At 37.4% G+C, this 14806-nt stretch overlaps 2 protein-coding genes across 2 annotated transcripts in view; both read left to right on the top strand.

Moving 5' to 3' along the window:
* LOC107709683 (ectonucleoside triphosphate diphosphohydrolase 2-like) overlaps window positions 1–7867 on the top strand; it is an 8890-nt gene extending 1023 nt beyond the window's left edge. The window contains exons 2-10 of the mRNA XM_016514265.1: window positions 716–746; window positions 3502–3732; window positions 4523–4673; window positions 5046–5205; window positions 5311–5538; window positions 5630–5893; window positions 6196–6315; window positions 6579–6713; window positions 7500–7867. Coding sequence (XP_016369751.1) covers window positions 716–746; window positions 3502–3732; window positions 4523–4673; window positions 5046–5205; window positions 5311–5538; window positions 5630–5893; window positions 6196–6315; window positions 6579–6713; window positions 7500–7703 — 1524 coding nt within the window. The 3' untranslated portion in view covers window positions 7704–7867. The remainder of the gene's footprint in view (window positions 1–715; window positions 747–3501; window positions 3733–4522; window positions 4674–5045; window positions 5206–5310; window positions 5539–5629; window positions 5894–6195; window positions 6316–6578; window positions 6714–7499) is intronic.
* Window positions 7868–9349: 1482 nt separating this feature from the next.
* On the top strand, window positions 9350–14405 carry LOC107709699 (ectonucleoside triphosphate diphosphohydrolase 2-like). Its single transcript, XM_016514286.1, has 9 exons — window positions 9350–9469; window positions 11240–11357; window positions 11487–11637; window positions 11876–12035; window positions 12148–12375; window positions 12467–12730; window positions 13192–13311; window positions 13627–13761; window positions 13855–14405. Exons 1-9 carry the CDS (start codon window positions 9362–9364, stop codon window positions 14056–14058), a joined length of 1488 nt encoding a protein of 495 aa, XP_016369772.1. The 5' UTR covers window positions 9350–9361; the 3' UTR covers window positions 14059–14405.
* Window positions 14406–14806: the final 401 nt, after the last annotated feature.

Below are 14806 nucleotides of genomic sequence, written 5' to 3'. Positions count from 1 at the left end.
ACTTTGCTTACATGATGGAATATCATACATCTCACAAGTTATTTTGCCAAAAAAACACATGAAACCAAATTCAAGGTTATTTGGGCTAGAAGTGGGTTACACATAGCCGGACTATTTCGGGTCTATACTTAACCGAGACGTTGAAATGACGGCTATTGCTTGCTGGGTTATGACTGGTTTTGTGGTCCAGGGTCACATTTCAAGACATAAAAGTAAATAAATAAATAAAGAATTTTTATCACCAGAGTGAATGTGGATAACTTTTAAACCGTTGTGAGAGGGGTAACTGATTTTGGTAACTTATAATGTGTGATTTGGTGACCAGTGATCTGTAATGGATCAGTGTTGGTGACCCTGCTGAATATCTGCAGTTGTTCACATCAAAACAACATGCTTTCTGAGATACTAAATGAATACATTTAGACATCACCACCAGTGTGAATTTTTGGTAACATTTAAGCCATTGTGTGTGAAATGGAGAGTGGTGAAAAACTTCAACAACCTATAATGCTTCCTTGACAGATTTGGTGACCATGTTGTAAATCTGCAGATATTCACATCAGAGCAATATGCTCTCTGGGAAATAAAATAAGTTTAGACATCACCAATTTGGGTAACATTTAAGCCACTGTGTGTGAAATAGTGAGGGGTAAAGGATTTCGGTAACCTATAATGCTGCCTTGTCGGGTTTGATGACCTTGCTGTGTATCTGCAGCTTGTCACATCAGACCGAAATGCTTTCAGAGGTATGAAACAGAGGAGACGTTACCTGAATGTAGGTAAGGTCTAGAATTAGAGTAACATTAAGGCCACTGTGAAATAGAGAAGGGCGTTCAGTGAACTTGCTGTATATCTGCAGCTGCTCAAATCAGAGCAATATGCTTTCTGGGATATAAAACAAAGACATTTAGACATCACAAGTATGAATTTCCATAACATTAAAGCTGTTGTGTGTAAAATGGGGGGAGGGGGACGGGAATTTCAGGGTACCTCTGATAACCGATAGGTCACAGGTTTTTTTTTTTTTTGCACAATACTGCCACTCTCCTAAATGTACAAACAACTGAATTGAATCACAAAATTAACCAAATATCAGTTGTTTAAATTTAAGTGTATATAAATTTGTTTAATTCACTTTTTTATGAAAGACAAAAAAAAATTAAAAATTCATAGTTGTCCAATTTGGTGTATGTTCCTGCTGCCAAATCTATGCCATTTCAGATTAGCATGGCCATGCTGTTTTTTGGAACATCATCTACATCAGCTCAGAGCTAATGACCATAAATCTTTGACATGGTTCATGTTAGCTCATAACAGAGTGCAATTTAATGATCATAATCCATCAGGACAGTTTTAAACGTGTCACAGTGCTTAAAATAGACCCTCACAAAGAATGAAATACATCTTTACATACTTTTTGTAAATGACCACACAGACAACAATCAAAGTTTTGTGCAGATGATTTGTATTCCTTATAGAATCTTATGTTTAATAAGAGCATTCACAATAGATTTTACATGATCTTGTCAGTTAGATATTGAAGTAAGTTCATTTCTATATAATGTTGTCATACAAATGATAAAGTGTTCAGAATGACAAAAACTCTTACAACAATAATATTTCATGACAAATATTAATTATTAGTTGCCTTTGCCTGCATGACCATGCAATGTAATTATACCTGATGGCCAACTTGCCAAACTAAATTTAGATTTTTTTTTTTTATCTGATAGTAGAGGTTGAGCTATATTTCTCCAGCTGCGCTCTCTTTTTGATTTACAGTCTTTCACACATAAAAGCTCTTGTTCATATTGGCTGGATCCCATTGTTTGTATTTCCCAGCCGTTTTGATTCAATGCTTTAATCCCTTTTCCTTCTTAGAAACATGACAGTGAGTCATTGTGCTTTTGAAGATCTGGGAATTTTCCATATAGTATTTGTACCAGTATGCTCCTCGTACACACCCATTACTGTTAAATTACTTAACAGTCCTTCAGCATATTCAGACAATTCTGTTTAGCTTCAGGGTAACATAATTTCTTGAAGAATAGGTACACAGGTGACTGATGGCACAATCTGAGCAGAGTCACATTGACATAGAAAGGCAAACTTGAACATGTTTTGAGTCGCCTACTGAATTTAAAAGAGCTGCTAGACGCTGTTATTATACAAAGCTAAAATGGCTGTATGCAAACTGTAGGCAAAGTCTGGAAGGCAAGATATGTACTTTGAAGAGATTATCATGGTTTGCATGAATGAATAAAGTTCAGGCAGTGTCTTGCCCAAAATACACAATCCTTTGGGAAGCATGTTCTGCAGGTGTGTGCGATAAAAGGAAGGGATGAAAACAAGAGTCTGTGGCATATGTAAATGACGCTTGTGATTTCTTGATCTTTAGGTTGTTAAACATTTATTATAATCATTGAGCAAACATTTTACATTACTTCAAAGAAGTGTTTAAGTAAATCATATTCATATTTGCAAAGGCGGCTACAGAGGTGAGTCATGTTCACTTGAATAATCAGTATTACATTATGAATTAGCTAAGGAGGAGGCCTGACCATTTAAAATTGAAAATAAATGAGTTTTAAAGCAACAAGATGCATCTAGTAGAGTTGTAAATGGGACAGAAATTAGTCAGAAAACCTCAAGTATTAACTGCATCTAATATGTTTAAATTAATCAGCAGTAAGCTACGAAATCATATTCTAACCAAAGAGGAGATTTTTTAACAAGATTTTCAGCTCCTCAGTAATAACGGAATGTGTAATTCAGTTCCCACATGTCTAATTCTCAAATACACACCCTGTTTTTAGCAGCATGAGACCCAAATTACCTGGGGCAGGTTACACCAAATTACAGGTTACAATTTATAACATCTAGTTAGTCGTAAATCATTCCAACATTAGAATTTACAGCCTACTAAATATTTGAGTGTTGCACCATTAAACTTAGTTGAAGTGTGACTCCGCATAGAATCTTCCATCCAGGAGTAAAGGCTGGAATAAAATGGCAAACTGATCAATCGATGATCAATAAACTCATGTCAGACTTCAATCATGTTGTTCAGTCCAGGTTTCAATGCTAAAAATATAAATAAAAAAACATTTTTTTTAGATTTTTTTGAAAATAAAAAAACGGCAATTTAAAATAGCCGTTTAACCTTTTTTAATATATTTAGAAATGTAATTCATTCTGGCAAATCTGAATTTTCAGCAGCCATTACTCCAGTTTTCATAAATCCTTCATACATTTTTTTCCAATATGCTGATTTGGTGGTCAAGAAACATTGCTTATTATTAACAATGTTGTGCTGCTTAATTTTTTGTGCAAACTGTGCTACATGTTTTTCCGGATTTTTTGTTGAATAGAAAGTTAAAAAAAACAGCATTTATTTGAAATAGAAAAATGTGATACCATTATAAATGTTTTATTGTCCCTTTTGAATTTAATGTGTCCTTTTTTGCTGGATAAAGGCATTTGCATAAAAGCAAATTCAAGATGTATATTTTGGCAGTGTGTCTGTGTATGCATGTCTTCCCTGGCAACCAAATCCTTGTCACCACAGGTTTTTAGCCTCAGCCTCATTTTTTTGCTGTTGTGTTTGTTCTCAGTATGGAATCGTCCTGGACGCTGGATCCTCTCATACGGCCATGTTCATCTACAAATGGCCAGCAGACAAGCAGAACGGTACCGGCATAGTCAGTCAACACAGCGAGTGTCATGCCAAGGGTGAGTATTTAATGATAAATGGCTTATGATGTTCCTCATTTGAAAGTCTCTTGAATAAAAACGTCTGTTATCAGACTAAATGTAAATGTCAGGCGATAAGACTGAAAGAAAAAGAACAGTCCAACAGGGATGTGAGACTGCTAAAACCTCGTGCAATACTGTAGCTTAAAATTGTTTCTGTAGCTTAGAAACAATTTACTCAAATCTTTATTTTAAAATGTATCACACTTCTCAAAAGTCACTCACAGAACAGAATTACAAAATCCAAACGACAACGTCAGATGTTTTACTTCATTATATGAATGTATTGTAATGAATTAGTTCTTGATATTTTTTCACTGCTTGAACATTTGCATTGAAGTTCATTTGGACTGAGATATGGCATTCTTAAGCAGAGTGCTGAATTGCAACACATTGTTGCCCGCTTCCTTTTTTTGTGGTGGTGCCTTAAGTTTGCCCTTTTAAAATTTCATCACTCTGGTTCAGTCCTTCCACTCTTCGTTAGGGATCTGGCATTCACAGAATTGGGATCTTGAACTCCTAGTACCCCTCAAATATTGCTGAGTGGCAATGTTCTACGGAAACATCTGGAATAGTCACCTAAAAACATGTCTGGTTGCATTTATGGTAGTCAAGTGTCTGTGGCATTCCAGGCAGTGAAATAGGAACTGATAGTTCTTGCCCATGTATGTCCATGCAGAGTTCATAAGATATAAAGAGGAATTGTGTTATTCGTTTCAGTTGTCTGATGAACTGACCTCTCTCTTCCTCTCTCACTTTCTCTAATCAGGAGGCGGGATCTCCAGTTATGCTGGCAACAAAGGAGGAGCAGCCAGTAGTCTTGAGGAATGCATGGAACAAGCCATGCAGGAGATCCCAAAGTCAAGACACAAACTCACCCCTTTGTATCTCGGGGCCACAGCAGGCATGAGACTACTGAAGTGAGTCAGAAAGCTCACTGCTTTGTGACTAAAGCTGCTTTTATAACCACAGATGACAAATTTATCATTATCCTATATAACTTACCTCTTATAACTTGCAATACACACTACTGTTTGTTTGGGATCAGTAAAATTATTATTATTTTTTTAAAACATTAAAACATTTGATCAGCAAAGATGCATAAAATTGGTCAAAAGTGACAGAAAAGACAGTTGTAATGTTACAAATGGTTTAGTTTCATGTAAATGCTGTTCTTTGAACTTTCTATCCATCAAAGAATCCTGAAAAAAAAGTATATAAAGAGAGAAGAGATTGTATTAAAAAATAAAATATTATTATTAAAAAAAATGCATTTGTGCCCTATCACACAGTATTTCTAAACCCAAAGAGTCAGATGAGGTTTTGAAGGAAGTGGCAGGCAAACTGAAGACCTACCCATTCAGCTTCAAAGGGGCCACCATCTTAAGTGGACAAGAAGAGGGAGCTTATGGATGGGTCACAGTCAACTACCTGCTTGAGAATTACATCAAAGTATAGTATATTGTTAGCCATACTGTGTATCTCACAACATCTGAATGTCATTTACTAAATGTGTTACTGGCCATTACCCTACATTTTTCTCTTTCATGTCTCTAGTATGGTTTTGTGGGTCAATGGCTGTCTCCAGGCAGAGACACGGTTGGTGCTCTAGACTTTGGTGGAGCTTCTACTCAGATTACCTTTGAAACTAAACAGATGGTGGAGAACAAGGACAATCTGATGAAACTGCGGCTGTACGGACGAGACTATCAGATTTACACTCAGAGCTTTCTGTGTTATGGGAGAGACCAGGTGTTACTCAGACTGCTGGCACTTCTGATGAAGGTTAAGTGCAAACCTTTAGTCTAAATGATCATCAGACAAGCTGATTAACTTGATTGTATAACTTCTGATGTTTTCTCTTTATATCGTATAGACTCAGGGTTCAGACCGCTCCATAGTTCACCCCTGCTATCCTGCAGGTTACAGTGACTCCATAAAGCTGAGCAGTGTGTTTGATACTCCATGCAATAAAAGACAAACTCCGTATAAACCTGATGACGACCTGCAAATCAAAGGCACAGGAAACTACGATCAATGCCTGGGAAACGTTTCTCGTCTCTTCTCTTTTAACAACTGTTCTTATTCCAGATGCTCTTTTGATGGAGTCTTCCAGCCCAACATTACTGGAAACTTTATGGTACAAGTTTCTAGAGTGCTTAATATGGAACATTTAAACCTTGTGCATTCAGTTGATTTTTTTTCATATATTTGATCAACCAGCATAACATGCTATTTGTTCCTTCATCTCTCATGCCTTTGGCAACATTAATGTCTTTACTGGTTATGTTAACATGTAAGCAGTTATTAAGTGAGACAGCTCAAAGCATTAAAATAAATAATGAATTAATTTTCTGGGCACAGTGTCATGATTGCATGTGTCACTATTATGATAATGCAATCTATCTCTCTCCATCACCATTTTTTCTTTCTCTGGCACAGGCATTTTCTGCATTTTTCTACACCCATTCCTTTCTTCAGGAAGCAACAGGCATCAGCATCACGTCCCCAGAACATTTAGAGGACGCTACCCATGTTGTCTGCAACATGAGCTTTCAGGAGGTACTGCCCCGCTGAGCTTATTTTGAGCCCTGCTATTCTGAGATGACTTTCCCCATATCTCAGCAATCGACCAATGATTGAGAGTCTCAGGTTCTCAGATTAAGAGAACTTACTTTATCTTATATGAAGACGTTATTTTATATGTACACTGTCTTATTGTTTTCAAATGAAGCAATATTGAATATTTAACAGTTATTTATTTAGCCTATTAAATGACTTTCAGATATTCCTCTCAACTTTCTCTTTCATTTTCTTTGCCCTAGATCACAAATAAAGTTCAGGGTCAGGAAAGCCGTTTGAAGGACTACTGCACAGTTTCTGCCTTTGTGCAGGTGCTCCTGGTCAATGGATATGGCTTTGATTTTTTCTCCTTCCCGCACATCTCCTTCCAGAAGAAGGTAGTTAGACCTATTTGCAAAAACTGACTCTATTTACCTCCTTAATGCACGTTCCCTGTTTATAGGCATACAAATTTTCATTTTGATATCACCAAGCTTTCTAATTTTTCAACCCCTTCCTTCCAAACATTTGTCACATAGAGAACACTTTTCACTGCCTAGTCAATTTCACATGAATAAACTCAAGTACTAGCCTAGGCCTATATTTCATTTTATTCTTAATTTAAAAAAAGAATATTCATCACATTACAGGAGTAAAATGGATTGTAATAGCTTTTTGTGTTGATTTAAAGGAATAGTTCACCAAAAAATTAAAATTTGCTGAAAATTTACTCACTCTCAGGCCATCCTAGAATTATTTTGTTTCTTCATCAGAACAGATTTGAAATAATTTAGCATTACATCACTTGCTCACCAATGGATCCTCTGCAGTGAATGGGTGCCATCAGAATGAGATTTGGTAATAAAAACACGCAGCTTTTCACTTCACTGGACATTAATTGATAGATTATTGTAATGCTTTTATCGGCTGTTTGAGATGGTACCCAATCACTACAGAGGATCCATTGGTGAGCAAGTGATGTAATGCTAAATTCTTCCATTCGTTCGGATGAAGAAACAAACTCATCTACATCTTGGATGGCCTGAGGGTGAGAAATGTTTTGAGGGTGAGTAGTAGTTTCAGTAAATGTTTATTTTTTTGTGAACTTTTCCCTAAAGCTTGGTGAATAAGTGGACCCTTCTAGGTCAAAAAAAAAAAAGTTAACATGTTGCTTTGGTTTGCAGGCGGGAGACACATCTGTTGGCTGGTCCCTTGGCTTCATGCTAAGCCTAAGTAACCTGCTGCCTGCTGAAGATGTTTTACTGAGGAAATCACTGCGCTCAGGCGCCTGGAGTGCTCTGATCATCCTCTTTTGCTTCCTTCTTATTGTGGCGCTATATTTTTTGTTGCGAGCCATCCGTAAGAAAGATACTGATAATGTCATTTAATGATGATAGAGTTATTTTGCTCCCTATGTACATTGTTATGCACTGTCCTTAGCAGGAATGCTTCTGTTTACAGTACATTGAAAACAACACGGATGCACAAAAGACTTTTTGTATCACATTTCATCAAACCTATCTCATTTCAATCACCAATTTCTTATCAAGCACATTTTATATAAATGATCATTTTAGAAGACATTGTACAACAGGAGACTTAATTTTAGAAGTGTTAAGTCTAATTCATCAAGGACAATCATGTCAAGATGTCTGTCTTTTCATAATGCTGAATGTATGTTTGTTATGTATACTACGCTGTGCCTTAATATCATATTATGTATTCTTGTTTTGAAAGATTTTTCTAGATTTATTTGTGTGCTATGCAATGTTCTGTAAACCAAAGTCAAAAGCACTGAAAACATTCAAAATGGAAAATCTTGAAAATGTAGCTATGCAAATAGAAGAATGTATTTGATTTTGAAATGGTATTGCCTGCTATTTCTGCTGAATCAGGAAAGCTTTTGTAATATTAAATAAGTTAAAGTGTTTACTACTTTTTCTGTATTTTGTAGATGTAATAAAACACTGAATGTGTTTGGCCTTTAGTCCTTGTATTAATGACGCTGATACACAGATTTTTGTCCAATTAAATGCTCTCAAGAATGAGAATGTCCCTCCACCCAGGGCCGTCCTTAGCTGACACGGGGCCCGGTGCGAGGTAGGGAGCGGGGTCCTCCTCGATCCATTCACCGCGGGGCCCCCTCAAGCACAGGGCCCGATGCGACCACACCAGTTGCACCCCACTAAGGACGGCCCTGCCTCCACCTAACGCCACCTGCACACAACTAGCAAGCAGCCAATCATGTTCAAGTCTGATGTAACCGCAGACTATTGACTGTTTAAAGACTATTGACTGTTTAAAAAGAAGAGCCCTTAAATATGTCTTGCCTAAAATTCAGAAATATGTCAACACAGGACAGAATCTGTTCACTTTTACATATATTTATGTTTCCCCCAACACTTTTGGAATACAATCAATAGCTATCCGATATGTGGCTCTCCATTTTTAAATCATTCCTACTGAATATGTTCAATTTAGATGCATAGTGCTTTTCCAAATGCATATTGTCTATTGTTATTAATGAGGAACAACACGATTTTGTTTGCTCTAATGCCACCTAGTGTCAGATTGATGTTTGTTTAGATACCTGAGAAGTTTTGCGTCTTTGTACTTCACAGTCTCGGACCTCTAGACTTTTTAAGACACAAAAATAGTGATGTTTCTTTTGTTGACCCTTAAAAGTTTGCGTTTACTACTATGTAAATATATCTTGTTCCAGCACTGCACTACAACCAACTGTGTGGACCATTTAAAAGCCCTGACTGAGTTACCAAAGCTGAACATCAGCACACAGGCTACAGGTTTAACACAATCGAAAAGTATAAAGTCAGCAGTAAAAAGAAATCCACACTTTGACAGTCAGATGTTTCATATAAAGTTTACAATAACTTGATACAGATGGTTTGCATGCCCGAGCAGGTCTGACAGGTTGGTTTACTTTAGTGTTAACGTGTCTGTCAAAGTCAGTATTCTACAACATCCTGGCTACAGTCGACTATAGTCGATCAGCAAATGTCAATGTTTTTGTTTACAGTAGATTACAATGCAACTGCAAATATGTACCGCAATTGCAGCTCTGTTTATTTCATTTATAGGCATTCTTTTGCTCGTCGTCAACACTGAAGACATCAAAGGACATGCACAGCTCATGGTAATGACACTTTTGTTGTTCATAGGTGAAACAGGCTACAAATCTGACGAAGACGACACAAGGCTGTCCAGAGAGAGCGCTTTTATTGGATTTGACTATAGAAAAAAATCTGTCGAGAGGAAGATGAAGCTCTTTCTGGCATGTGGCAGGCAGCCATTGAATCTCAACTGCCAAATTTAATGACACTCCGACTGGCTGCTTTTGAATCTTGATTGCTGTTGCTCCTTCCATGAACAGATCAGAAACATTAAATAGATTCTTGTGAAAGAAATAAGAAAAAAATCTAATTGATTTGAAAGAACACTTAAAGTCCGTGTAAAGAGAATTGTTTCTAAACACATTATAAATGTTAGAAATGTATTGCAGAAACACATTACAAAGACTCCGAACTATGTAGTACTGAATTGTGGAGTTAAACCGTTAAAGGGGTCATATGATGCGATTTCAATTTTTCTTTGGAGTGTTACAAGCTCTTGGTGCATAAAGAAGATCTGTAAAGTTGCAAACACTAAAGTCTCAAAACCAATGAGATATTCTTTATAAAAGTTAAGAGTTAACCACGCCTACCTAAAACGGCTCGTTCTAACACGCCCCCACATACCTACGTCACGATCTGGGAAGATTTGCATAACGCCGCCCAAATGTTCACGCAAAGAAAGAAGGCGTAACTTTTATTCTCGAAACAATAATGTACAGTATGAGGAAAATAATTTGTTTTTTTTACTTTAAACCGCATAAACACATTTCATTACACCAAATACACAAAATAATGTTCTTTTTAGCAGCATCATATGACCCCTTTAAACAGTTTTTCACCAATTCTGTGTTCAGGATTTTGTGGGCGGGGCTAAAACGGTGGCTCGATGACGCAATGGAGCCACCGAGCATGGCCCCTCCCCTAACACTATAAGACGTGTGTTCGACTTGAAGCAGCACTGCGCAGATCGATCGGTGTGTGGACATTAAAGTACAGAGCTATAGAGAGCAGACGGACTCTGTTCCTCTTTCGGGCTTGAACTGATGGTAAAACTAATGACATTATTTACTGTCTTTACATTTATTTTGAAAGATGAAGCTCGCGATTATGGTAAGGGGCGTTACATTTCCGACGAGTGCTTGTGGTGTTCGGCCAATCAGAATGCACTGGGTCAGCTGGCCAATCAGAGCAGGCTGCGCTTGTCGGAAGGAGGGACTTTGTAGAAAACGAAGTGTTTGAGAGAGGCGGGGCATATAGGACCTACAATAATGTACAGTATTTGAAAAATTATGTGTTTTTGAACATTAAAGCATGTCAACATATTCTGATACACCAAATACACAAAATAATGATCTTTAAAAAAGCATAATATGACCCCTTTAAATAAGTTGCAGAGGAAGACAGACAGTTGAGATAGAGACGGCAGCTTTTCCGCGAGTGGGCGTGGTTTCAGCGCCGCCAGCGGGCACTCCCCCAGCGTCTGAGAGCAGAGAATACTGCTTATTTTTTCAAGATTTTGATAGCTTATTTTATTCACTTGGCGTTTTTTTTCGCATTCAAATTTGGCTGGGTGGTTAATAACACATTTTTCTGTGGTGTGATAAACTCAGAACACACATTTAATATTGACTTTACACGGACTTTAATTTATATTTTCATGCATTTATTTTAGTTATAATAAATAGGTGCAAAAAGTCAAATACAAGTGCCATCCATCACTAATTAAAAAGTCTGTGATTAGCTTTTTTTAGCCTTAGCTTTGATTCTGGCTTCTGTTTTGTGTTTGTTCTCAGTATGGAATAGTCCTGGACGCTGGATCCTCTCATACTTCTATGTTCATCTACAAATGGCCAGCAGACAAGCAGAACGGTACCGGCATAGTCAGTCAACACAACGAGTGTCATGTGAAGGGTGAGTAAGTATAGTGAAAAATAAATAAAATAAAAAATGCATAAAATCATCTATCTCAGTTTCACACTTATCATTCATCTAAATTTTCAAAGTATCTTTTTATTTATTATTTTTCTCTCTCCTACACAGGAGGCGGGATCTCCAGTTATGCTGGTAACAAAGGAGGAGCAGCTCTTAGTCTTGAGGAATGCATGGAACAAGCCATGCAGGAGATCCCAAAGTCAAGACACAAGCTCACCTCTGTGTATCTCGGGGCCACAGCGGGCATGAGACTACTGAAGTGAGTCACAAATGTCAGAAATATACACTTGTATATTCATTTTAGATGTTTATATTTAATATATATTAGATTTTTCTATTTCTAACTTTTCTCAATGCCCACTGTCACAACAACAAATTGTACAACAATGCTGTTTCACATCACATGTTTATACTCCGTAAAAGATTGTGCTGAATAGATCGGAAAGCTACATAATGAATCACAGATAACAAATATATGTTTTTGTCCTATCACACAGTATTTCTAAACCCAAAGAGTCAGATGAGGTTTTGAAGGAAGTGGCAGACAAACTGAAGACCTACCCATTCGGCTTCAAAGGGGCCACCATCTTAAGTGGACAAGAAGAGGGAGCTTATGGATGGGTCACAGTCAACTACCTGCTTGAGAAATTTATTACGGTAAGGGCTGAGGTTCTGTTTTGATGTTCAAAGATAAATATTTCAGAGAATATTACAGATGCCACTTGATTTTATGTATACTCTCTCTCTTTCTTATCCTTTATTTCTCTAGTATGGTTTTGTGGGTCAATGGCTGTCTCCAGGCAAAGACACGGCTGGTGCGCTAGACTTGGGTGGAGCTTCTACTCAGATCACCTTTGAAACTAAACAGACGGTGGAGAACAAGGACAATCTGATGAAACTGCGGCTGTACGGACGAGACTATCAGATTTACACTCAGAGCTTTCTGTGTTATGGGAGAGACCAGGTGTTACTCAGACTGCTGGCACTTCTGATGAAGGTTAAGTGCAAACCTTTAGTCTAAATGATCATCAGACAAGCTGATTAACTTGATTGTATAACTTCTGATGTTTTCTCTTTATATCGTATAGACTCAGGGTTCAGACCGCTCCATAGTTCACCCCTGCTATCCTGCAGGTTACAGTGACTCCATAAAGCTGAGCAGTGTGTTTGATACTCCATGCAATAAAAGACAAACTCCGTATAAACCTGATGACGACCTGCAAATCAAAGGCACAGGAAACTACGATCAATGCCTGGGAAACGTTTCTCGTCTCTTCTCTTTTAACAACTGTTCTTATTCCAGATGCTCTTTCGATGGAGCCTTCCAGCCCAACATTACTGGAAACTTTATGGTACGAGTTTCTAGAGTGCTTAATATGGAACATTTAAACCTTTGTGCATTCAGTTCCATTGTATTGGTTTAAATATGCTGTAATGACTAAAATAATAACGAAACCAAATGACGTTCGGTTCTAATAACGTTTGGTCTTGCATTCTTCCTGTAACGGAGATGAAACATAGTACTTAAATACTCTGGCTTTACTCATGACGCTGCAACAATGCTACTGAATATATAGCATGAACAAGACAGCGTGACGAGTATACGATTACAGAATGAACGACTCTAATGAGGCGAATCACAAACAAACAGTGCAGCCTGTAGTTTGATTCCCTATACTAATGACTCCAATGAGTCAGTTCTTCTTAGTGAATCAAACACTGCAATCTGTTAATTGCTTTGCATCCCTAGATGCGCTGCATTGTTTTAATGTGATAAGGCCTACAGTAGCTAATTCCTCTTTATTTGGTGCAGGCGTTTTCTGCTTTTTTCTACACTCATTCGTTCCTCCAGAAAACTGCAGGCATCACCTTCACGTCTCCAGGAGATTTAGAGGATGCCATCCGTGTTGTCTGCAACATGAGCTTTCAGGAGGTAAATTTAATTTTAAGTTGACTTGTCAGTAACTGACCAGAAAAAATTTAAGAACATTCTACAACAACCAATTAAGAGAACTTGCATTTTTCCTCTATGAAAAGATATTTAATAGGCCTATGTTTACTTTGCATTGTTTGATTCAATCTTTAACAACTGATGCAATATTTAAGCTGTTTTAGCTGTTTGTCTGTCAAGTGTTTCACCAGACTTGTCAGAGCGAATAATTCCTAAGCCTAGTTTTTAATTAAACTTAAATGTGATATTTTAAATATTCCACCAGGCAAAATCTCTTTCTACCTCCCTCTCTCTCAGATGCAGAATAAGTTTCCTGATGAGGGGAACCATTTGAGGGATTACTGTGCAGATTCCATCCTTCTGCAGGTGCTCCTGATCAATGGATATGGCTTCAATGATCTCTCCTTCCCACACATCTCCTTTCGGGAGAAAGTAAGCCCTCAGGAAGACAGCTCTATATGCAGTTTTAAGTTATAGTTATCATATCCTGTCAAGCCAATGTCAACTTGTTACTTTGGTTCGCAGGCTGAAGACACTTCTGTCGGCTGGTCCCTTGGCTACATGCTAAGTTTAAGCAACTTGCTGACAGCTGAAAATGTGCTTGTGAGAAAAACACTGCGCCCAGATGCCTGGCGTGCTGCTGTCTTCCTCTTCTCAGTCCTTCTTATTGCGTCTATATTTTTTCTGCTGCGAACCTACCAAAAGAATGCCACTAAATTATGTTGTTGATCATTATGCACTAAAGAGTTTTTCTGTCCTTAAGGGAAAAGCTGTAAGTATTTGCAGTATATGAAAAAGTATCAACTTTTGTCAGTAAAAGTAAAAACGTCAGATTGCGTCAATGTAATTCGCTGTAAAATTGATGTGGAATTCATGAAGACGTCTGTTAAGTATTAAATTGACATTAATTAATATGTAAACAGAAAAATAGAACCAGCACTTCCAACACTAACATTTCAGAAATCCTATCTGGTCTTTAAACGGCCTTGCTTCCACTTCTTAATCACTCTGGTGAATGTGGAAATTTAGAACAAGGAAATATTTCTTTTTTTAGCCACCCACTGTTGCATAATCCTCTTAGTACTCTTTTTTTTTTTATTACTTTTTATTTCTGTTAGAAATTAACAATCGGTCCCTATAGATTCTCTTTGCCACCTTGAAAACTTCTCAGTCCCTCAAAGTATATATACGGCCGGGAAGCAAGAAAACACACATTCAATGGTATTCTCAATACTTCAACTTTATTCATAGATACAAAGATATTATATAGGCATATGTCGAGGGGAGTTTCAACCCTTTAACCAATGAGGATATAGATGACATACATATAGGATTTTGGTCAAGAATATGGGTTATATAAAATGGCCATATGTACAGTAAAATATGGACATATTAGGAATAGACTTGGCAAAGGATGCTGAACTATCTTCATAGTTCATCACGAACCCCATTACCTTAGAGTCCTAGCTATCATGTC

This window comes from Sinocyclocheilus rhinocerous, unplaced genomic scaffold, assembly GCF_001515625.1.
Source record: "Sinocyclocheilus rhinocerous isolate Xijiao unplaced genomic scaffold, SAMN03320098_v1.1 scaffold2161, whole genome shotgun sequence".
Lineage (NCBI taxonomy): Eukaryota > Metazoa > Chordata > Actinopteri > Cypriniformes > Cyprinidae > Sinocyclocheilus > Sinocyclocheilus rhinocerous.
This window is presented reverse-complemented; position numbering and strand designations above follow the sequence as displayed.

Excerpts from the sequence above, each read along its gene's own strand:
- LOC107709699 (XM_016514286.1), top strand. The coding sequence starts at position 9,362 with ATGCAACTGCAAATATGTACCGCAATTGCAGCTCTGTTTATTTCATTT. Across the intron at positions 12,731-13,191 it reads ACATTACTGGAAACTTTATG|GCGTTTTCTGCTTTTTTCTA; the intron begins GTACGAGTTTCT and ends TATTTGGTGCAG. Across the intron at positions 13,312-13,626 it reads GCAACATGAGCTTTCAGGAG|ATGCAGAATAAGTTTCCTGA; the intron begins GTAAATTTAATT and ends CCTCTCTCTCAG.